Source organism: Notolepis coatsorum, assembly GCF_963971535.1.
Source record: "Notolepis coatsorum genome assembly, chromosome: 16".
NCBI classification, from domain to species: domain Eukaryota; kingdom Metazoa; phylum Chordata; class Actinopteri; order Aulopiformes; family Paralepididae; genus Notolepis; species Notolepis coatsorum.
Window position 1 is genome coordinate 22,095,968 of NC_140180.1, and position 26,712 is coordinate 22,122,679.

The 26,712-nt window shown below is 44.0% G+C and overlaps 1 protein-coding gene across 1 annotated transcript in view; it reads right to left on the reverse strand.

Moving 5' to 3' along the window:
- The window catches only part of flt4 (fms related receptor tyrosine kinase 4), a 204,955-nt gene that overhangs the window by 104,024 nt on the left and 74,219 nt on the right, over positions 1 to 26,712 (reverse strand). Inside the window, 7 exon segments of the mRNA XM_084332309.1 lie at positions 3,269 to 3,434; positions 4,324 to 4,505; positions 6,419 to 6,536; positions 8,015 to 8,186; positions 10,835 to 10,974; positions 17,521 to 17,695; positions 18,377 to 18,504. Coding sequence (XP_084188435.1) covers positions 3,269 to 3,434; positions 4,324 to 4,505; positions 6,419 to 6,536; positions 8,015 to 8,186; positions 10,835 to 10,974; positions 17,521 to 17,695; positions 18,377 to 18,504 — 1,081 coding nt within the window.

Genomic DNA, 26,712 nt, shown 5'->3' on the forward strand with positions numbered 1-26,712 from the left:
TGGATTAATCTACCCGACGACTACATAGCCCTTTGCGGCTGGAATATATTTGCTTTGGTCCTGTGATTTATGGAGCGGATAATCGCCGACGCCTGCACGTGTTGGATTTACCCCGAGAGGAGTCAAGTCGAGTCGGCGCCCAGAGAGCCTGAGGCCGACTAGCTTTCTTCCCTGTGGAGCTACAGTCTACAAGAGAACCAAGCTGTATTCGTCTGTGGATCAAGAGGCTACTGCACCGGCTTCTGTACCTGAAGTCTCCCTAGTCATCGTTGACCAGACGTCCTACTACCGACAGATCTTCTACCCCCCTTGCTGGCTTACAACCAGTGGGAACCCCTTCCAGTATCTTCCGCTATATTACTAGTGCACCATAGATATAATTCCCTAAGATTCAGGTTGTATAATTACCTCCTGCGTAACCAGAGAATGGACATTCAATATTGATTTGCCTACGCATACTCCTTTGCCTTACAAGTGCATTCAAAGAATAATGTAAAGTATCCTATGTACCTTTTGCTCCATTAAATACTTGATTAATACCTTTGACTGGAACCGATTTCATTGTGGGAAGTGTTCATCATATTCATATATCGTGTACTGTATGGCCAGTAATTAAAGTACATAAAGCGGTAGTGGTTTAATGATACCATACTTATCAATACAGTCAGGGAATTGTACCCCTCAGTTACAATTATTATTATTATTATTATTATTATTATTATTATTATTATTGACATTATTATTTTGCACATGCTATATTTTATGTTTGTATGCCAGTGGTGATGCTCCAAACTAAATTTCGTTGTACCAACAATGACAATAAAGATTCTATTCTATTCTGGGTGTTAGAGGCCTTCAGATGGCCGGTCTTCCGAAGAGAAGAGCCAAACAGTTAGCAAGATATTGCTCAGTGTCAGCTATTATTGGCAGCCGTGCAATTTTGAGAAGACGCTGCTATCTGTGTTGATTGTCAGGTTCATCATCCTATGTGTGTAACTTTGGTTGCCATTGCCAATTTGGGCACGACTGTAACAGAATAACCCACAATGTCCAACTGCACTGATAATATTTGTGTCCTTTAAACATTGTCTTTATAGGGCGGCCGGGTAGCGCAGAGGACTAAGCGTCTGTCTACCACCACAGAGACAGTGGGATCGAATCCAGCTGTGGTGCTTCCGGGTTGGCCGACCGTCCATACTAACACAATTGGCAGTGTTAGCGGGTGGGAAACCCGGCGAGGGTGGGTCCTGGTCGTTGTAAACAGCGACTCCTACAGTTCGGTCAGGGCGCCTGCACAGCGAGGGAAGGATCTAAGAGAGGTAGTGTGACCTTCCACGCGTTACACTCTCCCAGTGAGAGTCGGCGCTGCCAGGTGAAAAGAAGCGGTGGGCTGGGTACACATGTGTCGGAGGAAGCATGTGATAGTCTCCGCGCCCTCCCGGACCGACGGTAGGGGGTAGAGTGCGCAACGACCAGGAAGGGGATTGGGGATTGGCATGACAACTAACATTGGGATGAGAGAAAAACGGAAAAAAGAAGGGGGAAAACGATAATAAAAAAAAACTAAAAAAACATTGTCTTTATGTGGACATAAATAAAGATTCTAATTGTGTGTGTGTGGGGGGGGGGGTCTATGGTGGATATGAGGGGCTTATGGCCTTGTGTTGCAGTTGAGTTGGTTACATCCCACTGGCCGCAGTAATGGTCAGAGAGAGCTGCTGCTGTGTGCAGGATAAACTGACCAAGTAAATCAACCGTTTGCTCCAGAGATCTTTTTCACGCTTCCTGTCCCTAAAGACTTCTTCCTGAGGCTCGGTCCGCATGTCACACTTCACACACCTCATCCCACCCTCTCCTCTCCTTTCCTATCCTCTCTTCTCCTCTCCATCCTCTCCACACTCTCCACACTCTCCTCTCCTCTCCCATCATCTCCATCCTCTCCTCTCTCATCCTCTCCTCTCTTCTCTTCTCCTCTCCCATCATCTCCTCTCTTCTCCTCTCCTATCATCTCCACTCCTGGCAGAGCATGTATTTAACAGAATTAGGGATGCTCGATATTGGCTTTTTTACCGATACCGATATACCGATATTGTCCAACTCTTAATTTCCGATACCGATATCAACCGATACCGATATATGCAGGGTTTCCCCCCCCAAAAAACTGAATAATTTCAGGTAATTAACATTACATATCTCTTGTTGTGGAATTAACACAACATTATGCATACTTTTGACAATAAATAAAATAAGAATTTGTTCTTACTTGTTTGCCTGGGTAAAAAAAGGTTATAGAAATGTAAAAAAAAATATATATATATATATATATATATATATTTAGAAAACCGATACCGATATTTTCCGATATCACATTTTAATGCCGATATCGGCCGATAATATCGGTAGGCCGATAATATCGGACATCCCTAAACAGAATGAATGTGAATGTTTTTCTTTCTTCATTTCAGATATTGATTGAAGAAGTGTGTCTTTCATCGACGGTGAAAGATTGGACGGGTTTCGGCTGTCCTCCAGTAACTATGGTGGGAAGTTCGTTCCACCATTGTGGGACAAGGACCGAGAATAGGCGGCTTCTCTTTGATTACCCTCCTGGAGCTCGGATAGGAGTAGGTCTGAGGTGGCCAGAAGATGCAAAGCGTAGGGGTCTTGAGTGTGTGTAGTTAGAGACCATTGACCAGAGGTAGGCGGGAGTCATTCCCTTCGTCGCACGATATGCCAGGTCGAGGGCCTTGAAGCGGATTCGTGCAGCAATGGGGAGCCAGTGCAGGTCCCTAAGAAGTGGGGTGACATGGGCCGACTTCGGTAGGTTTGAGATCAGGCGGGCCGCTGCGTTCTGAACGAGTTGAAGAAGCTTGGTGGCAGCTGTCGGAAGGCCAGCAAGCAGTGCGTTGCAGTAGTCGAGGCGGGAGATGGACGAGGAGTGGGGTGGCTTCTTTTGTCAGGAAGGGGCGGATCTTTCCGACATTGCTCAGGGGGAATCAGCAGGTTCTGGTTGTTGCTGCGATGTGAGCGGAGAAGTTCAGGTTCTTGGCATTCGGGGACGCGGCCACAGCTACATTCTCCACCATTCTCCACTGTGATGGAGGGGGGGGGGGTGAGACAGAAGCTCTTACAGGTTGCTGGGTGTGTGTGTGTGTGTGTGTGTGTGTGTGTGTGTGTGTGTGTGTGTGTGTGTGTGTGTGTGTGTGTGTGTGTGTGTGTGTGTGTGTGTGTGTGTGTGTGTGTGTGTGTGTGTGTGTGTAGCTCTTACAGGTTGCTGCGGGTGTTGTTTAGGACACAGGGGCTCCAGGCCCTCCATTGCCAGCTCAGGGTGGGGGCAGGGTGGCCGTAGGCGGTGCAGGTGAGGATCTGACTGCTGCCGCTGGGGAAGGGGTTGGAGGGCTCCGCCACCTCCTTCTCGTGTATCTGGGGAGGAACTAGGAGAAGAGAGCGGTGGGGGGGGGGTGTTCAATCTCCGGAACTGGAATTTCTGCCAAAGAGCATGCTGGGATTCATGAAGTCTATATTTTATTGCCGCGGTTACATGGACAATATTTCCCCAACCTGATTGAAATGTTTGGTTTTTCATGATTATAAAGTGATTTGCCATTACCATTGTACCATGCCATTACCATAATTTATTATACTTTATACTTATAGCACATGCATGAGTCTGGTCTCTTTTGAAAGGTAACATTCAACTTTCTTACACAATAAAGAAAAATCACTTTGGGTGCTAATGAAGGTTTGAGGTTTGAACACACTGACATAAAAGTTTTGTGTGCGACGGCGAAAGATTGGTCGGGTTTCGGCTGTCCTAACTGTGGTGGGAAGTTCGTTCCACCATTGTGGGGCAAGGACCGAGAATAGGCGGCTTCTCTTTGATGACCCTCCCGGAGCTCGGATAGGGGTGGGTCTGAGACGGCCAGAAGATGCAGAGCGTAGGGGGCTTGGGGGTGTGTAGTTAGATACCATTGACCGGAGGTAGGCCGGAGCCGTTCCCTTTGCCGCACGATATTCCAGGTCGAGGGCCTTGAAGCGGATTCATGCGGCCAATGATACATGGGACACGTAGAGTAGCTGAGAGTAGCTGAACTCTGACATCATGCAGTCACATGAAATATTTGCATAAGAAACATGTAGGAACGAACACGGATGAGTGACAGGAATGTTAACAAGCGGTTCAGCCGCGGTGCTGCCTAGAAGAACTTCCTGGTTTCCTGGACCGGGGAGGTTTTACAGATGTGTCGAAGCGAAGCGCATGAAGTATGTCAGAGGCGACCTGTGTAAGAGACTAACGACGGCGTGGAACTGTAGGCTTGTTACCGTTGACGACGAGGGTGACGTTGAGCCTCCGCACCAGAGCAGCAGCGCCGTTCTTCAGGACCAGGGTGTAATACCCAGAATCCTCCTGACAGACGTCTCTGATCTCCAGAGCGTGGTTTCCGTGCGTCTTCATCCTGTTGAACTCTGGACGCCGATGGTTTATGATCTTGCCATCTTTGTACCTGCCCGCAACACACACACACACAGCACAACTTCTATTTAATTGATTCACCTTTTGGCATCGTTTTTTATTTAAATTTTGTATCCACTTTTTCTCCCCATTTTATATTTTTCTCCCATCCCAATTTCCTATTATCCAATTCTTCCCTCCCCTGTCTTGAACGTTGCTAGACCATGCCTCCCACTGGTCGGTTGTAGTGAGGACAGAAGCCTCACGCTGCCCCCGCTACTTCCTGCTTCTGCCGCACCGGCGTCACCAAACCGACCTGTAGGAGTCGCTGTCCACAACGTCCAATCCCCACCCACCGGCTTTCCCACCCTCTAACACTTGCCAATTGTGTTAGTATGAACGACCGGCCAGCCGGTAGCGACGCTGAGAGCTGGGCTCGAACCCAGCGTCTCCTGCGTTAGTGGCGAGCGCCTTGCCCACTGCGCCAATCAGCCGCCCTTTGGCATAGTTTTTCTTTATTTTATTATTTCTGGTTGCTGAATTACATTCAGAGACCTCTCTAACCATGTGGGTATTCCCAAACCAAATCAATAATGCACAGTATGCACAAACACCAGCCCCCCCCCCCCCAGAGCCAACAATCCCAACATATCCCATACTGTATTGTACGTTATATCATATTACATTATATAATCATATTATAATTAATTTGTATATTATATTAAACTATATTTACACTATATACTATTATATTATGGTACTATATTATATATATCATGTACTATATATCTCATATCACATTATATATGTGTTGTATACACTATTATATACTATACTATTATATACTATTATATACTGCAGGTATACTATACTGTAATGTGTACTGTAATGTGTACTATGTGTATGTACTGTAATGTGTACTATATGTATGTACTATGTATGTAAACGTAAAACAAAAAAAAAGGAAAAAAAGAAACGTAAGTCTTCAGGGGTAGGCCCCGACAAGCCTAGTGCTTCTCCCTAGCCCTTTCCGGACAATTGGACAATGCTGCAATAGCAGGTGGTAAAACTTTGGCGATTTATGGAATGACCATTGTTATGTGTCCAAAACCCGAAATAAAAAATAACTGAACTGAACTGAACCATCCCAACACCACGGTATGAAAGCTCCTGCTAGAAAATCATTACATTCTGTGGAACACCATTGCATTCTGAGCCATGTCTATAGGTTAGCTAAGTATTCAAGTTGTTGATCCGAGAGGGGGGGGGGGGGGGGGAGAGAGAGAGAGAGAGAGAGAGAGAGAGAGAGAGAGAGAGAGAAAATCATCGGCTAGTATCACAGTCGATGTGTGACGTTTCTCTCTCATCACGTTTGCATGTGTGTCAGTAGTAGTGCTGGCAGATCTGTGCTGAAAGGACCCCCCGGGCTGAACCAAGGACACATAGTATGTGCCGGTGACACTACTGTATGCGTCATTGTTTATCCCAAATTAACAGAACTTGAAGGGTAATATACCTCTTTCTAGACTGCGTCACACAGCACGTGGGAAGTGACGAGCTGGCAATGTCCTTGCTAAAGAATAAGGAGACTGCATGTTTTATCCTACTTTATATACAGTATGTAAGTGGTGCTGAGTGTATGTCCCGCTCTGTGACAGCCTGCGTTGCCCTATTCGTGGATGAAGTTCACCTTGCTCTGAACACAATACAGTCTCTTTTCACATCGTATACAGTACAACATACAGTCTCATTCCATACGGCATCTTGCTTGAATTACGAGCATGTTTTCCCTGCCACGTGTGGAGGACTACAGCATCAAAGTTGGATGCTATTCATGAGGATAACTATAAACTTGGATAAAGTTGGATGAGAATGATTATATAGCGTATAGCTGGTTCCCTATGGCAGGCTTTGGAAATGATGAACATTGTATTCAATGAGATCCAACATGTGGTTTCTCTTCACCATTGTGTTTCTGGGGTGGGGTAGGCGGACACTTTGACCTGCAGCTTGAAGGACTTCTGGCCAGCGGTCGCTTCCACCGTGGCCCCGTCTCTGTAGTCCAGGCTTATGAAGGGCTTTTCTACAAGTAACACACAAGAAAACACAGTCGGTCACTCGAAATCCAAACATATATATATATAGATCAATAATATGTTGGAAAGGAGAGTGGCCAAGTACAGTAGTTTAAAATGACTACTTGTGATGAAATAAGGAGCGTGCTTTTTCTTTCTTCTGGTTTTACGTTTTCGAAAAAGGTGGTCTCTATGTGGCAAACTATATGTTGTGTTGTATGTTGTACAGAAGTGCAGCTGTATGCACAGTGTACTATCTTCATCATCGCCATCATCCATCATCATCTCATCATCATCATCACTCATCATCATCATCATCATCATCATCATCATCATCACCATCATCATCATCAGCACCACAATCATCATCATCATCATCATCACCACAATCATCATCTTCATCATCACCATGATCACCACCACCATCATCATCATATTCATCATCACCAGCATCATAATCATCATCACCATCATCATCATAATCATCATCATCATCATCATCATCACCATCATCATCATCATCATCATCATCATATTCATCATCACCATCATCATCATCACCATCATCATCACCACAATCATCATCATCATCATCACCACCATCATCATCATCACCATCATCATCATCATCATCATCATCATCATCATCATCATCACCATCATCATTATCACCATCATCATCATCACCATCATCATCACCACAATCATCATCTTCATCATCACCATCATCATCATCATCACCACAATCATCATCATCATCATCATCACCACCACCATCATAATCATCATCATCACCACCATCACCATCACCACCATCACCATAATCACCAGCATAATCATCATCACCACCACCACCATCATCTTCATCATCACCACAATCATCATCATAATCATCATCATCATCATCATCATCACCACCACCATCATAATCATCATCATCACCACCATCACCATAATCACCATCATAATCACCATCATCACCACCATCACCATAATCACCATCATCACCACCATCACCATAATCACCATCATCACCACCATCACCATCATCACCATCATAATCATCATCATCACCACCATCACCATAATCACCATCATCATCATCACCATCACCACCACCATCATAATCATCATCATCACCACCATCACCATAATCACCATCATAATCATCATCATCATCACCACCATCACCATAATCACCATCATCATCACCACCATCACCACCACCATCATAATCATCATCATCACCACCAGCACCATAATCATCACCATCACCACCATGATCATCACCATCACCACCAGCACCATAATCATCACCATCAGCATCACCATCACCACCATGATCATCACCATCATCACCATCATAATCACCATCATCATCATCACTACCATGATCATCACCATCATCACCACCATCATCATCATCATCACCATCATCACCACCACCATCATCATCATGAACTATCACTTAGTTGTTATTTCTTACCGTGAACAATGACCTGTGTTTCCAGGTTCTGTGTGGTCTTCATGATGGTAACATTGCATCTGTATGGTCCAGTATCAGTGACGTTGACACTGTGGATGGTCAGGACACTCACAACCTCAGTGGCCCGAGACAAAGACTCACGATGGTGCTGGATATTAGCCAAGCTGTTAGTCTGTTGGGGGGAGAGACAGAGAGACAGAGAGACAAAGAGACAGAGCACCCAGTACTGTTATTCTGTTGGGGGGAGAGACAGAGTACCCAGTACTGTTAGTCTGTTGGGCGGAGAGACAGAGAGACAGAGAGACAGAGAGACAGAATACCCAGTACTGTTAGTCTGTTGGGGGGAGAGACAGAGAGACAGAGCACCTGGTACTGTTAGTCTGTTGGGGGGAGAGACAGAGAGACAGAAAGACAGAGCACGCAGTCGCAGTACCCTCAGAACATTTACAGTAGATAAATGTTCGTATTTAAGGACCATACCAGTGGAATTACCAGACTGTCCCTGTCTTAAACACAGTGTGTAACTATGAAGTGTATGTGTTGGTAGATCTCAGCCTACCTTTCACACTGCCACTGATGTTGAAGAGGGGTGGAAACATACTCCATGGAGCCTGAAAGGTGCCAGGAAGCACCATTCACCTTCGCTAACGTTACTGTATTTACTCTACTACATCGGTTCTCAAAATACGGGTCGCGACCCAAAGTGGGGTCGTGGGTATTGCGCATTGGCAAGTAATTTATTTTTTTAATCAATACTTTTTTTTATGTTCTGGCAACATATTTTGGCTAAATATGTCTCGTTTTATAAATGTGTATTGATAACATAGTGCTGTAATTAAAATGTCTAATAAATATGCATGATCAAGTTCAACAACGTCTGCTTTTATTATGATACTCCTTAATTCCACGTTGAAATTACGCGATACAGTACATTAAGTGTGGGGTCGCCAAATAAATTCCTAAATAAAATGGGGTCATGGTATACAAAAGTTTGAGAACCCCTTGAAAGAATAGCACTTGTTTTTCAGATGTGTACATAATGTAAATATCTGTAGATGACAGCAGACATCTACTCTGACAGATCTATAGATCTTAAATGAGGAGACAGCCAGTGTGTGTGTCTTCACTCAGTTAGACGGTGGGAGAGCCACAGACAGGCCCTTCGAGGGATAGAGCCAAGGTCATCAGCCGAGGTGTTAATATAGCTGGTCAGCTGGGAGGGGAGAAACCGTTGCTATGGGGAAGAGATAGAGAAAGGACGTTAGAGTGTGTCAGAGGTGACAGGAGATGTAGAGACGTTGCGCGGTTGCTATGGGCTATCAGCCGTTGCTAGGGACTATACCTTATAGTTGGGAGCTCTTCCGGTTTGACTCAGACTAGGAAACGAGGCTGACACGTAGGGACGTTGACAGAGAGACAGCAGAAATCCCTTTCACCCTCCAATAGCCGGAGGGTGGGGGAAGGGGGAACGCCATGAGCAGCTAGCTTCAGCTAAGGCTTTGGCTACCCACTAGGCCTCAACCATCATCGAACTGATAGCAGGAGAGACCGGTAGAATTAAGGAATTCGATAGACTTTCAAAGACTTTCAGAACTGTTCCATCTTGAGGATATGTTTATGGAATAAACATAACGTTTGAAGGAAAAGTATCACGTTTCCAGTGTGTCGTTTTCTTCTGAGTCGGATGCATTACCGGGGAGATAGAGTGTATCAGCCAGTACGATGAGTAAGCGATAACAACACAACGCAGACTTCACGGAAAAACAGAGAGAGATTACTGGCTGAGAACCCGATTATCCAACACCCTGCTCTACTACAATGATTTGCATTACCATTTGCATGGAGTATTTTTCCACCACTTTTCAACATTGACAGCAGTGTGAAAGGTGTTTAGTAAGGTAGGCTGAGAACTACTAAAACAAAAAGCTTGTTAAGGATTTACACTGGTATGGTTCCTTAAATGGCCGCCAACAACGATTATATAGATGTTTGTCCAACAACCGTTGAACGCCAACCACGTATATATACGTTATTTGATCGTTATTTCTTTTATTCAATATTTCTATTCATTACAAGCACACAGACTCGGGGTTAACATGAGGAATCATCCTGAGAATGCCAAAGTGCAATACCGGCCGCATCCCGCTAGATGGCGGTATCGAGCGCCCTTTGTAACATTGTATCTTGGCCTGTGGGACGGCCAAATGTCTCGGGTTTCATTTTTTCTTGTCGGCCGAGGCGAACGGTTCTCTCGGTTCCATTGAAGCGCGTCAAATATCCCCGATCCATATGTTGTGGTGGATTATGCCGTGGACCAAATCGACATTGGATGTACGAGATGGCGATCAAACAATTGGAATATTATTTTTGGAATTCTCCCGATCACAGGTAAGGACGATTTGACGTCAATTTTAGCTTGATCCTGCAATGCTTTTATACCGATCGGGCTTATACGTTTTTAGTGTTCAATACTAATGCCGTTACTGACAATCAAATAATCAGAAACGACCCCCCCCCCCTTTCATGCATTCATGATGGAATGATGTAATTGCGTAGTCTACACGGTTCTGTACAGCTCAAGATTAGTGGTGGAGAGACTCAAACCGCTAATCTTAACACTTATTATTTAAGACCATTTAATTGTCTATGAAGCTTAATGTTCGTGTTTCTGCATTTTTTTTATCTCTTATAAAAGTAGCAAAATAATTTCAGCTTCATGGTCTGAAATTAATCCTGCCTTTGCCGTATATATAATCACTCAGGCCATGTAAATATAAAATATAAATGTAAATATAAAATGGTCCGGCTCCGTGGCTGTACCTGTTCGCCGGGGTAAGACCAGTGGAACTCCACCCCTGCGTTGAACTCGACCAACGCCGTGCAGTTTAGGACGAGGGCCTCCCCCATTATCAGCTCCACTGGATCCTCAGGAAACAGCTTGACGTCGTAAACCTGACTTCCTGTCCGGGAGGAAGAGGAGAGGAAGGGAGAGAGATAGATAGAGAGAGAGAGAGGGATAGAGACAGAGACAGGGAGAGAGAGAGGGAGAGAGAGAGAAAGGAGGGACAGAGGGAGGGAGAGGTCACGGTGACATTGTCAGCGTTTTTTTCCTTCCCTGTTAAAAACCACAGGAAGTGGAAATCCTTTGGACACCAGAAGAGCCCGCCTCACTGTGAGAGACCTGGAGCTGTCCGTCAAAGGGGCCGCCTGTTTACCTGCTCCGCCTTACTCAATTAATTTCACTCTCTTTCTGAAGCTGTTATTAATAGAGGAAATTAAAATGGAACATGGCCAGTTCTTTTACCAGTTCTATCAACAGCCTCGGAGCATGATAAGAGAAAGGGGGAGAAAGGCTTTGGACCTAGGCCAAGACGTTCTTAATTATGTAACTCAAGCAGCTTCTCTCATGCTGTGACTGGAAAAGGCGAGGGTCGAAGTAGTGAAGAAGTGGACATAAGAGGGTTGTGTGGGTGTTGTGGGGGGGGGCGACCGAGTGTGAACGCCCGTTTGTTTAAACGCTCCATTAGCTCCGCGAGAGATGACCACAGGCGGCTCCTTCTCTCGCTCTCCCCTCTCGAGTGGCTGTTGCTCTTGGCCACGCGGCCTGGCATGGGTGTGATGAGATCCCCCGAAGTGAGAGGTGAATGATCTCATAAGGTCCAAGGGCTCTCGGGGTCGCCACGAGACGGGTGGGAAGCTTTGGCACAAGACCGCCCCTTTGGCACTTTGAAATGTAATTATCCTTTCATCCCTTTTCTATCCTTTCTTCAGCCTGTGCTCCCATTGTGGCTGTGAATGAGATGAGCAGTAGAGCTGTCAAGGCAATCAATGGAATAAAAATAGTTTTTTCCGCCTTGAGGCATAATTGGCTTGCTGGCTGACGTGAAGAACTGTAAACAATACCGGCTCCTTTGTTTATTGTCCTTTGCCTTTGTTGTTCCTCTCTAATTGCCTTCTTTGTGAGGATATCGCGTTCTATTCCGTTAAATCATTAGCATAGAATATATTGTGTTTTCTGTAGCTGGACACCTATGTTGACACCTATGACCTTAAGACGTCTTCAGCCAGTGGCATCCACTAGGTGAGGACATTGATAACCTGGTTATTAATAAACTCATGACACACCCAGTCACATGATGCTCAATATCTGTAGAGTGCTTACTTTGCGGCCTTAGATGGATGGCTGTGTGTGTCGGTCCACGGTCTGTCCTCTCCAGTCAAGCTTTCGGGACCCATTTGTGGCCTCACTCTTGCGATGCGCTTCCTTCATCATATGCAGTTTACAGATTTCCTCAATAACATTAGCAGGGTTCCCATTAGCATTGGGTTTTAATCCGAAATATTGCCAAATCCTCCGCCATCGCTGTGTAACCTAAGCCTTCTTTCCCTCTTCCGTCATGCAAAAGTGAAATCTACTCCGCTAATATGTTCATAATGTTGTCTGAGTATTGATAACATGCTTAGTCATTTACAAATGTTTTTTTACATACACCGGTGGCAGTGGTGGGCCAGTAACGTACTCGGTGGCTGCCTGGACACTGAGTAACACCTAGTAACACCGTGGCAAGGCTAGCTTGTGACGTCCACTTGTCTCCAAGATTCAAGAGGTTTATTTATCACATACATACCAGGGCATACAGTGAAATGTGGTTGGCCATGCCCGCTTCGATTGTGCAAGAATACAATAGTAAATAAAATAAGTACAATATACAGTTTTACTTCTATGTCCCTATGCTATACTTGCTATTACTAACTATACTATGCAATAATCACAACAAGTTCTTTCTTAACTCATTCACTGCCAGCTATTATCGTTATCCGGTTCTCACTGGGCCACGCTAAAAGATAGGCATTTTCACTGTGCGTCACAATGTTTGCATAGCTATATCTATATTCTATATTATAGCTATGGACACAATACTATGGCTCATTTGACAGTCACTATCTCTCGTCCAACATGCAAAAAAGAGTAAATTATTTTCATGTATACGTTCGCGCGTTATCCCGTGGTGAATATTGTATAGTTTCAGAGTGATCCGGGCTAATTCCTGAAAGCTGAGTTATGGAGCGCTACAGTATGTGAATTTTGCTGAAGTCGTTTGCGTTTCTCGCCTGGACACGCTACTGTTTCCAAATCAAAGGTATATAATAGGTATTATGTTTCATCATGAATGCATCAAAGGGGGGGGGGGGGGGGGGGGGTCGTTTTTTGATGCTCTGATCGCCAGCAACGGCATTATTTTTTAATACTACATACGTTGATCGGCTGGATCGATGTGAAATCATTGTAGGATCAAGGTGGAATTGATGTCAGATAGTCCTTACCTTTGATCAGGGTTATTCCAAAAAGAATATTCCAATTGTCTGATCGCGATTTCCAGTATTGATGTCCATCGGGTCCCCAACATAATCTGGCACAACACATGCATCGAGTGTCCTGGACGCGTTCCAATGTACTCGGATGAACCGCTAGACTTGCCTGGGTCCAAATTATCCGCCCGGACGACATTAGATGTGACACACAGTCTGAAACAGGCTTTGCACTCTCTGGGTCTCAGTATGGCTTTCAACGGTAACATAGAGGTCCGTGAGACTGCATAGAATATTAAAATCGGAAAAAAGGAAAACGGACCAAATAACATATACGTGATTGGCACTCAACGGTTGGCAAGCAAACACGTGTATATATACGTTAATGGCACAGAAAGGGTTAAAGTGTCCTTTTCCCCCCCTTCCTTTAAAGTGTCCTTTTCTTATGTGTTTAAAGTGACCTGTGATGCGTTTGTGTGTGAGCGAGTGCAGAATGTGTGTTGTGTGTGTGTATGTGTGTGTTCATGTGTGCTTGTGTGTGGAGAGATCAGTGTTCAGTGTTCTGATGGCCTGAGGAAAGAAGCTGAGCTCTCTGTTCCAAAGTGTGACCCAGGGCCCCAGGGAATCCTTGGGAGGGGGGCCCCAAAAGTAAACGTTTCTATATTATAATTTAATTCACTAGACGTTAGGAACTGACTAGGCACAATAGGAGGACGTACAGTACGACTATTCTGGCCATATGCTTCACTCTCTCCACTCTCTCTACACTCTCCAGTATAGACTAGCTATGCAATTCTATGTCGTATCTAACATAATGGGATCTATAGGAGTCATCTGTGCATGAGAAAGTGTGAGAACCACTACACCAGGCAACAGTTAAAGGAACACGCCAACTTTTTGTTTTTCAAAAAACAACAGGGCTTTTGAGGTGATGAAATCACTGTGCCCAGCAGTGATGTACCTGAACGCGTTCGTATTTTGGGCGAACGTGAACTGAACGTACTGTATATCCGCTAAATGAACGTAATTGAGAATGCGTTCATTCTCAGCGCTGTATAACGGCGTTCAAAAGTGCGTTCATTCTCAGCACTCTATTATAACGGCGTTCAAAGGTGTGCCAGATTTCATATGCCTTTCAGCCGAAAACTCAGTTAAAACACACCATAAACAGGCTTCAAAATAATGCGGAAAACACCCAATCTGGCAACGCGCCTGTCACCCCCTGGCTATGTCATCAGACTCCTCACAACAAACAGTGGGACAGTGGAATCGGCGAGCAGAAGCCGAGAGCTGTAGCAGCACTCGGTCAGAGTCAGACTCTACCTCTACGACGTCGGCGTATGAGCATTTAAAAGATTTTTTTTTTGTATTTTATTTTTTTTATTATTTTTTAAACAAACACATATAAACAAACATGACAACACACGATAAGATATACAAGCATTAATTGTCAGGGCACATCCAATGAGATCACCTTTTAGTTAGTTGTTTTATATAAGATATACCCATAATACCTGTTATCTAAAAAAAAAACCTACACACATATGCATTTAAAAGAGTTTAACGTTAAAGTCAGTACTGACTCAGACGGAAAAAATCAAACGTTTTTCTGTAAACTTTGTCCACCTGGTTTGAAGAAGCAAGTCCGTACATCGACGACGTTGACAGCAAACCTTAAACGGCACATTGAGAATAAGCAAACGTCCTGTTTTTGTTTTCATAATAAAGACAATTCAAGCAAAGTTTTTCCTCATGTTTTTGAAAAAATATACTGTAGAGATGAAAGCTGCAGCTGCTACTAGTGTGGACTGAATGGGCGGCAGCAACGCGTTATGGAAGTGCCAGTATTCCGATTGCTGTCTGTGGTTCAATAATTTTTACAAATAATAGCTCACAGCAACGTATTGAAAAAAGAACTAACAAAATGGACCGTTCAATATCTCCTTTATGTTCGAAATGTCAAACAGATCTGGGTACCTATCACTACTTTTGGGAATGTAAGTGTTTATCCAGGTTCTGGGGCCAAGTGGCACGTGAGTTAAGCGACATTTTCAGGGTGAAAATAAAGAAGGATCCGGGAGCTTTCTTACTGGGACTCCCATCAAAGGAAATTCATTTGACACCCTTACAATTCAAACTATTTGATAAACTTCTACTTTCAGCCCGGAAATGCATTCTGATAAACTGGATTAAGGATAAGCCTCCATCTATACAAATGTGGTATAGAGAGATCTTCGGTGTGCTACCCCATGAAAGACTCTGTGCAATGCATAGAGGCAACAACGCCTCCTTTCAGGAGGTGTGGGCCCCACTATTAGACTATTTTCCTGCTGAAATGTCTCGGATCCTTCTAAAGGCCCAATGCCCCATTGTATGGACAGACCTAGGATAGAAAAAAATGTATATGTATGTCTACATGTGAATGGGCTCGAGGCAAGTGCAATACTGTACAGTTCCTGTCTTGGTTTGCTTTCCTTTTTGCTTGTTTTTCTTTTTGTTTTGTTTTTGCTTTCTTATGGTGTGGATGATGGCATAGATGAACTGGAGGACCCCCCCCCCCCACCCTTGTCCCAATGTGTGTTTTTGTAATGTAAGTAACTACGTGAAAAACCTATAAAAAAATTATTTAAAAAAGAACTATAGAACTAAGAACTAAGAACTAGATTTGTTCATTTTTGAAACCATGAACTTTAGTTCAAAATTTTGAATTATGAACTATGAACTGAACTAGTTCATTTAAAAAATTGTGAACTGTGAACTGAACTAGTTCATGTAGAAAGTGAACTTTCCCAACACTGGCGCCCAGGCAGCAGTGGTTCTGCAAAAAATAGTTCTGAGTATAATCAGCTTAGAAAACGAAAATGTCTGATTATTTCTTTGTATTTCTCCACGTGGTAAATACACAGGTCACAACATGTTTACAGGAACGTTTTGGAGTTGTATTTGGAGTGTATTTCATGACTGTTGGGAACTAGGCTACACTGGCACACCTACTTCCAGTGAATGATGCTAAGCTAGGCTAACGGTGCGGCTGTTCCCTAAACCTAATGCATGCACAGAGAAGAAAAGGGTATGTATCTGCTTGGTATCTGTGTGGGTATGGTGTAAGGGAATGTATCTGCTTGACTACTCCAGGGTAGATGGCAAATAAGCAAATTTCCCCAAAAGTTGGCGTGTTCCTTTAAGTACTTCATTGTCCCTGTGGAGAATTCATCCCTCTGCGTTTCAGCCGTCCTCACTACTCAGGAGCAGCGGACAGCCACAGACGGGGGACCAGCTCCAGTTGCAATTACGGTACCTTGACCCTTCAAGGGCAACGGCAGGAGCGTGTACCTGTCAAGCGAGGACACCGGAGGACCCAGAGGAATCCCGCGCAGAACATGCGAGTGGAGCAAAGGCCATGCAAGGACATGCAAACTCCACACAGAAAGGCCCCCCGTTGGGACCCAGGACCGTTCTCGCTGGGAGACAGCTGTGTTGTAGGGCTGAGCCCAAACGTTCAGACCTTCATTCGTTACATTGGCATTCGAATTCTAAATCAACATTGGACATTTACATTTTTAATAATGATAAAAGAAAAAATACAATTTATAATTTTTTTATGTGTCTATTAATTCTGTTTAAACCAATGGGGGTTTTTCTTCACCGTTGCAGATAAAGATTAGGCTTACTAATATTATAGTATTAAATAATACTGATGAGTTATATTCATTAAAGAAAGTGGATTTAATTTAAAAAAATGCAAATTTAATCAGATTAATCACTTTATTCAAATTGAGGATTTAGTTTGAGAATATTTATAAAAGAAATAATAAAAAGAAAAAGATAATTAGATTTCTTTTCCAAAGATTTTTAATTAAAAGCGAAGGTTTTGGGGCGCCCCAGTGGCTAACCACATAGCGCGCTCAGCCGCGACACGGCCGACCCGGGTTCGACTCCCGAACCCGTCGTTATTTGCCGAATGTCTTCCCCCCACTCTGTCTCCCATTCCTCCTCTGTCTCTCTCTACTGGACTGCCCAGTAGCAATAAAGCGATAAAACACCAAAAAAAAAATCTTAAAAAAAAAAAAAAAAAAGTTTGAACGTCCGTTCGGGGGGGAAAAACGGACGAAGTTCGAATCCCAAAAACAGGCTTCGGGGACAGCCTTACTGTGTTGAACGCTGTGCCACCACGGTGCCCTGAAGCTGGATCCTACCTGTGGGGTGGATCAGGTAGTTGGTGGACAGGTGCTCTGTGTCCCCCAGGGTGGCTTTGCAGAAGACACCGAAGAGCATGCTGGGCGTGCTGTCGAAGAGCTGTCTGGGGAGGGACCAGCCTCGCCTGTTGCTCCACGCCATGCCATCATCCTGCAGAGGAGCGGGCTGGTCCCACTGCGCGCACACACACACACACACACACACACACACACACGCATCCACACACACATGCATGCACATACATGCATCCACACACACACACACACACACACACACACACACACACACACACACACACACGCATCCATATACACACACACAAACACATACATGCACATACCCGCATCCACATACACACACACACACACATACATGCACATTATACACACATCCACATACACACACACACAAACACATATACACACAAGTGCACGCACATATATGCACAAGCATGTACACTTACACACAAACAAACAAAGGTATACATGCACATACACACACACACACACACACATATACACACAAACAAACACATGCACACATGCACATACACACTCACACACAAACACACATGCACATCCACATAGACAGACACACATATACACACAAGTGTGCACACATATGCACAAGCACGTACACACACACACACACACACACACACACACACACACACACAAACTCAAATCAATATGAATAATTGGTTGTATTCAATATAAAATGTATATGCTGAACTACCACTACCACAAAGCGATACAAACTAATAAACAAAATAATTAGTTCAAACTAAGAATTATCAGTTGAATTTCCACATGACAATGAATTCTGTAACAAAGTAGAGCAGTATGTGATACAAACCATATGAAGAGTAATGTTGAGATCTGGGATCGTGACGAGACAGGGCACCACTATGTGAGAAGAGGAGGGTGTGAGGAAGATGGTCTCCAGTCCACTGGCACTGTTTCTGATGAAGGGCTGTTCAGGGTCTGCATGTAGAAAGTGACACACAGAACTCTTGAAAAACATGTGAACATTAAATTTTTTAAGAGTCTCTTCAGCAATACACCCGCCAAGTGTGAAGTAAAATCGAATGGCCACTTCCCAAGATATATTATGCAAAAAGTGTATCGTTATAGCGCCACCATCTGGCCAAATGGCACCAGGTTTGATCACTGCAGCCCCCTGGGTCCTGGGGCTCTGCGATATGCGAAGGACAGACAGAGATGCCTTCCTTTATAGTTGGATACACACAGTACAATGAACAGTTCAACCTCTGCCCACTCGTCTTAATTAGGAACTTCAACAACAGTTGAAGGACAAATGAATGAATGAATGAATGAATGAAAAAGTTTATTTTTGAACATGTATTCTCCATATTCTTCCAAACAATCACGGTATCTAGCTCCGTCAAACAGAACAATCATAACAACAAACATTTAATTTTTTTTTAAAACTATTCAAAAAAAGGAATTATAAACGAAAAGTCAAATCACTAGGGATGTTCGATATTGGCTTTTTTACAAATATCCGATATACCGATATTGTCCAACTCTTAACACATTCTGCGCCAAGAACGAGTTAACTCGTTATTGCCCGCCAATCGAATAACGCCAAGAATGAGTAAACTCGTTATTGTGATTGTTATTTATTTTATTCGCTATTGCCATTCATAATTCATCCACCAAGGCTCTGGGAAACTCTGTCTGCGATTGCAACTGCCCGATACCGCCACCTGGTGGATTTTGGCTGATGTTGCACTTACTTTTCTACAGGAAGTATGACTCTGTGCATCTGTGAATGTCGTCCCCGGCGCAGTTTTCTTGTAACGTGAATCCAGATGAACAGTCGAGTGCATTGAATCACCTTCGAGACGCAATAATCATTATGCTTTTGGAGTTTATGGTGTTGTCCAAATGGACATACAATCTAGCAGATGGCAATCAAATAATTGGAATATTTTTCCTCCAGTATCATCAGCCAGAGGTAAGAGGAATCTAACGTTAATTCCAGCTCGATTGTCCATTTCTTTCATTGCAATCCATCTGATCAACGTATGATGTTGTACTAAAGAAAGCCGTTATTGACAATCAATTCATCAGAAACGACACGATATATATTATGGAGCATAATATATACCGATCATATGCATTTGAAATTTTAATTGTAGCGTGTATGGGGACGAAATGGCAATCGATTAAGTATAATATGCATCGGGGCCTATAACTCGTGTTCTAGGAATTACCGCAGACCACTCTAAAAACATACTTATATTCACAACGGTATTAAACGACAATGTATGAATGGAAACATATAACGTTCCCACATCCTGAACGATAGATACCCGATGTTGAATGGGCCATAGTAATGCAGATATCTATACTATTTAAATAGTTATAGCCCTGCAAAGAAGGTGAGTGACTCCATAGGCTTACAGCAGTGGCATCAGAGCTATAAGATGCTCATAATTTGCCTGGCGGAGATTGTGTTAATTTCCGATACCGATATATGCAGCGTTTCCCCCCCCCCCAAAAAACGGAATAATTTCAGGTAATTAACATTACATATCTCTTGTCGTGGAATTAACACAACATTGTGCATACTTTTGACAATAAATAAAATAAGAATTTGTTCTTACTTGCTTGCCTGGGTAAATAAAGGTTAAATAAATGTAAAAAAAAGATTATAAAAAATTTCTTTTTTGAAAACAGATACAGATCATTTCCGATATTACATTTTAATGCCGATAATATCGGACATCCCTACAAATCACCTCGGGGTACTGTCCCTCTTGAAACACTGTTAACCGGTTACCATTTAAGCTCAGTCCGTTAGCCGCGAAAAAGAGAGAAAAGTCTATTTCTCTTGTTGGGCTCTATGTCACCTTGATGTTTACCATTTCTCTTTGTGGACTGCTATTGTGTGCAGGGGCTTCGGGCCGACATGACAGCAATAACGTGTCACCACTTTACAGCGTGGTGTACAAAAGGCACGGTTGTTATCGCTACTGAACCGTACTCCCACCCCGGGAGACAGAGTCTATTGTGAAGCAGCTTATTACACAGGCTTTTCTCTCCACATGGCTGCTTTTGTTAAAACTGCCAACGATGTTGTGTGAATATTACCTGCTTGGTTCTTTTTCTGTGTGTTTTACTTCTATTATTCACATACTTGCATACTTTCTTTTCTCCACACTGCTCAAAGAAATCACTTCAAGCTGTTGGAAGCCCAAACAACAGGCCCTATAGGGAGGCTTATGTTTCTGCCCTGCGGTGGTCAAAATACATGGATGTAACAGAAGAAAAACACTCCTTGCAGTTAAAGTGCAGTAAGTCATCACAGGCAGGGGTGTAAAAAGTACCCAGAAATGATACAGAAGTGAAAGTATGGGTACTGTCTCAAAATCTTATTCAAGTAAAAGTCAGAGTATCTGGCTAAAAACACACTTGAGTCAAAAAGTAAAAAAGTTTCTACTTTTAAATGTACTTAAGTACTAAAAAGTAAAAGTAAAAAAAAAATCTGACTGTATTCTTCTGATAGCAGGTGTTTAACTCTTCTGCCCCCTTAGCGACTATTTTGTGTTTTTTGCCTATATTTTTTGTGTTTCTGTGTACAACGATGGCTGTGTTGATTATTATGTCATGAAATTGTGTCCGTTTGCCTATTTTCCATATATTCACAGAATTTGAAAAGATTCGATTTTGAAACCCTCTAACACAAAAGTTAACAATATTAGCTTTCAAACCATCCATAGTGGTTTATTTCTTGCCATTAGGGTTAGGGTTAGGGTTAGGGTTACACAGACAGAAAGATTAGGAGAAGGTAAAATCTCATCCCTGTGCCCGTGCCCACCCCAACACTTGCTCAACAGTCCCCTAACCTAACCCTAACCCCAACCCTAACCCTAACCCTAACCCTAACCCTAACCCCAACCCTAACCCTAACCATAACCCTACAAACGGAAATATTTGGAATCTTTGATAGATATGTTGAGTTAGGTTCATAGTGGTATTCATAAAAAAAGAATTGGAACGAAATATTACAAATTCAGTTTTTTATGACCTTGAACGTGATGCAATCTTTTCATGCACTAAGGTGACAACTCTGCAAAATCGTTAGGGGGGCATAAGAGTTAAATCAAAGACACCCGCTTTCTAGTCTTGCACAAGGACCAATCAGCATGGAGAATGGCGGGTTAATTTTCCATTGATGGGGATTTGATTGGCTGTTTTTAAATAAAGTGCGGCCGCAGGATTAATAACGTTAATGTTAGTTTGGCCAGAGAAACAAATATACTAATTAAAATGGTTGGACCTGCGAGATTTGTACTTTGTAGGTCTGCATTTTAAATGTAAGGAGTAAAAAGTATGTTTTTTCCCTCTGAAATGTAATTGAGTAAAAGTACAAATATACACACCTAATAATACTTGAGTAAAGTACAAATCCCCCCAAAACAGTACTTAAGTATTATAACGAAGTACAATTACTCAAGTACTGACCACAGGTACTGTATGAGACTGGAGGTTTAGGAGGTACTGTATAAGACTGGAGGTTTAGGATGTACTGTATGAGACACTGGGGGTTTAGAATGCATTGTATAAGACTGGAGTAAGGATAAGGATAAGGATATATAGTATAACTGTATATTGTATAGTATAGTATTGTATAGTAGTGTACATAAGACCCAGTGCCTCGTCTGTAGCTAACACTGTATTGCACTATCGCAGGACCTTAGCATGTCTTTTACCATGCAATTTGTAAAACTTTATGTACATTATACCTGTTATGTCTTATTCTTATTACTTGTATTATTGCACAATTCATGCTGGCATGACCACCCGCATTTCACTGTATGCTTGTATGCTGTGACAAATAAAACTCATGACTTGTCTTGAGTAGAGGTTTAGGATATACAGTACTGTATAAGACTGGAGTGAAGCCCCCTTGCCTCAAATAGATCCGCCATCAGCTACATTTTTTATCTTTCAAAATGTTCAGTTGCTATTGCATGCACTTATCTGTGTTTCATTACACATAAATTATGCATGCTTACCAACTGTTTCAGCTGTTTTATTGCAACACTACTATCACCAACATCTAAGAAGGGAGATCCCCCCTTGAACGGCCCTTCTACGGTTTCTCTCCTCCACATTGCCGCGGCGGCACGGTGGTGTAGTGGTTAACACTGTCGCCTCACAGCAAGAAGGTCCAGGGTTCGATTCCCGCTTGGGGACCAGGTTTCCATGATGCCAGGTACTCAGGTGGGGTATCTCCCAGGCTTTTCTGTGTGGAGTTTGCATGTTCTCCCCGTGCTCGCAAGGGTTTCCCCCCGATAAGATAAACCCAATGGAAAAACATGCACAACAGATCGCTAACGCTGTGGCGTCCTTGACGAAGACGGACAGGAGCACTTGGATTGGTCCCCGGGGCGCGGCTCACGTTGACGCCCTATCTGCTCCCGGCTGCCCATGGGGGGAAGGACAACGGGATGGGAAAAGTGCAGAGAGACATTTCATCGGCGACTCAGTGCATGTGTGTGTGTGTTCCTGTGGGTCGCCCATCTTGCGTGTGTGTTAAAAAACTGCATGACAAATAAAGACTTCTAGTCTAACAATTATTATTATATGCCTGTGGTGCATTTTTTTCCTATTGCTAGGTTTTAGTGAGTTTTTCCTTACCTTCGCGTGGGGCATGGGAGTGTTGCGTTGTGTGCGCGTGCACGTGCGTGTGTGTGTGTGTCTGTGTGTCTGTGTGTCTGTGTGTGTGTGTGTTACAGTATGCATTTTTCTGGGTGCATGTGTACAGTATGTACCGGTATGTACAGTATGTGTGTCTGTATGTGTGTGTGAGTGAGTGAGTGTGCACATGCTCGGCCTGCGTAAGGTGTGAGCATGTGTTCCGGCGGTGGTGCAATGCAGGGGGGGGGCACAGGAGGCGAGGTCTGTCCATCTTAACTGAAGCCACATGTGTCCCCTCTCATCCTGCCGCGCATTGGGCCTAATTTATGGCTGTGATTTCAGCTGGTTCTGATCAGCCTCCTGCTTAGATCTGTGGAAACTGTTTTGGCACCTCGTCAGAGGGTATAAACAGACGTTTCACACGAATGGACTGGTCAGCAGGATTCATCCAAGATGACAATCATCCTCCCTCTCTGTCTCTACTGCTCTACCTCTCTGTCTCTACTGCTCTACCTCTCTGTCTCTACCGCTCTACCTCTCTGTCTCTACTGCTCTACCTCTCTGTCTCTACTGCTCTACCTCTCTGTTTCTACTGCTCTACCTCTCTGTCTCTACTGCTCTACCTCTCTGTCTCTACCGCTCTACCTCTCTGTCTCTACTGCTCTACCTCTCTGTCTCTACTGCTCTACCTCTCTGTCTCTACTGCTCTACCTCTCTGTCTCTCCCTCTCTGTCTCTACTGCTCTACCTCTCTGTCTCTACTTCTCTACCTCTCTGTCTCTACTTCTCTACCTCTCTGTCTCTACTGCTCTACCTCTCTGTCTCTACTGCTCTACCTCTCTGTCTCTACTGCTCTACCTCTCTGTCTCTACTGCTCTACCTCTCTGTTTCTACTGCTCTACCTCTCTGTCTCTACTGCTCTACCTCTCTGTATCTACCGCTCTACCTCTCTGTCTCTACCGCTCTACCTCTCTGTCTCTACCTCTCTGTCTCTACTGCTCTACCTCTCTGTTTCTATTGCTCTACCTCTCTGTCTCTACCGCTCTACCTCTCTGTCTCTACCGCTCTACCTCTCTGTCTCTACTGCTCTACCTCTCTGTCTCTACTGCTCTACCTCTCTGTTTCTATTGCTCTACCTCTCTGTCTCTACTGCTCTACCTCTCTGTCTCTACTGCTCTACCTCTCTGTCTCTACTGCTCTACCTCTCTGTCTCTACTGCTCTACCTCTCTGTCTCTACTGCTCTGTCTCTACTGCTCTACCTCTCTGTCTCTACTGCTCTACCTCTCTGTCTCTACCTCTCTGTCTCTACTGCTCTACCTCTCTGTCTCTACTGCTCTACCTCTCTGTCTCTACTGCTCTACCTCCCTGTCTCTACTGCTCTACCTCTCTGTCTCTACTGCTCTACCTCTCTGTCTCTACTGCTCTACCTCTCTGTCTCTACTGCTCTACCTCTCTGTCTCTACCTCTCTGTCTCTACTGCTCTACCTCTCTGTCTCTACTGCTCTACCTCTCTGTCTCTACTGCTCTACCTCTCTGTCTCTACTGCTCTACCTCTCTGTCTCTACCTCTCTGTCTCTACCGCTCTACCTCTCTGTCTCTACTGCTCTACCTCTCTGTCTCTACTGCTCTACCTCTCTGTCTCTACCGCTCTGTCTCTACCTCTCTGTCTCTACTGCTCTACCTCTCTGTCTCTACCTCTCTGTCTCTACTGCTCTACCTCTCTGTCTCTACCTCTCTGTCTCTACTGCTCTACCTCTCTGTCTCTACCTCTCTGTCTCTACTGCTCTACCTCTCTGTCTCTACTGCTCTACCTCTCTGTCTCTACTGCTCTACCTCTCTGTCTCTACTGCTCTACCTCTTTGTCTCTACTGCTCTACCTCTCTGTCTCTACTGCTCTACCTCTCTGTCTCTACCTCTCTGTCTCTACTGCTCTACCTCTCTGTCTCTACTGCTCTACCTCTCTGTCTCTACTGCTCTACCTCTCTGTCTCTACCTCTCCGTCTCTACTGCTCTACCTCTCTGTCTCTACCTCTCTGTCTCTACTGCTCTACCTCTCTGTCTCTACCTCTCTGTCTCTACTGCTCTACCTCTCTGTCTCTACTGCTCTACCTCTCTGTCTCTACTGCTCTACCTCTCTGTCTCTACCGCTCTACCTCTCTGTCTCTACTGCTCTACCTCTCTGTCTCTACCTCTCTGTCTCTACTGCTCTACCTCTCTGTCTCTACCTCTCTGTCTCTACTGCTCTACCTATCTGTCTCTACTGCTCTACCTCTCTGTCTCTACTGCTCTACCTCTCTGTCTCTACTGCTCTACCTCTCTGTCTCTACCGCTCTACCTCTCTGTCTCTACCTCTCTGTCTCTACTGCTCTACCTCTCTGTCTCTATTGCTCTACCTCTCTGTCTCTACTGCTCTACCTCTCTGTCTCTACCTCTCTGTCTCTACTGCTCTACCTCTCTGTCTCTACCTCTCTGTCTCTACCGCTCTACCTCTCTGTCTCTACTGCTCTACCTCTCTGTCTCTACTGCTCTACCTCTCTGTCTCTACCTCTCTGTCTCTACTGCTCTACCTCTCTGTCTCTACCTCTCTGTCTCTACTGCTCTACCTCTCTGTCTCTACTGCTCTACCTCTCTGTCTCTACCTCTCTGTCTCTACTGCTCTACCTCTCTGTCTCTACCGCTCTACCTCTCTGTCTCTACTGCTCTACCTCTCTGTCTCTACCTCTCTGTCTCTACTGCTCTACCTCTCTGTCTCTACTGCTCTACCTCTCTGTCTCTACCGCTCTACCTCTCTGTCTCTACTGCTCTACCTCTCTGTCTCTACCTCTCTGTCTCTACTGCTCTACCTCTCTGTCTCTACTGCTCTACCTCTCTGTCTCTACTGCTCTACCTCTCTGTCTCTACCTCTCTGTCTCTACTGCTCTACCTCTCTGTCTCTACTAGGGCTGGGCGATATAACGATAAATATCGCGATATATTTTAATAAAAAAATCTTTTTTTTTATATATATATATATATATATATCTTTTTTTTGTGACCTGCAACAGGGCAGTTTTAAAACTAGAGACAGTGGACAGACTTGTCTTTCTTGCCTGCAACTTAAAGTAATGGCTTTGCTTGTCCAAATGACAATACTGACCAAATTGAGATATATTTTTCTCTTGTCCATTTATTTTGTTTGCTTTCTAATTTAAAATACAGTTTGAAACCGTCTGTACACAGTAGGCTATGTGTGCTAGCAGAACTAGACTCCAGTCACGAGTCACGGTGCACATGTGCGGTGGTTTGTCCACCAAAAAAGTGCCAAAAGATCGAAAATAAACTAGCAGAGCCAGAGAACTGTTCAACTCCCCTGGAGCCACAGCCAGCAGAGAAGCCGGTTTACTTTAGCTTTTAAACCAGCTGCAGCCTGAGAACTGGGCCCCATTCCTCGTACGTGGTTCAACTAAGTCGATCAAGATGTCATTATCCAGCTTCAGTTAACCCGATGTTTGAAGTCGGGATTTTCCTGTTCCTCGAAGG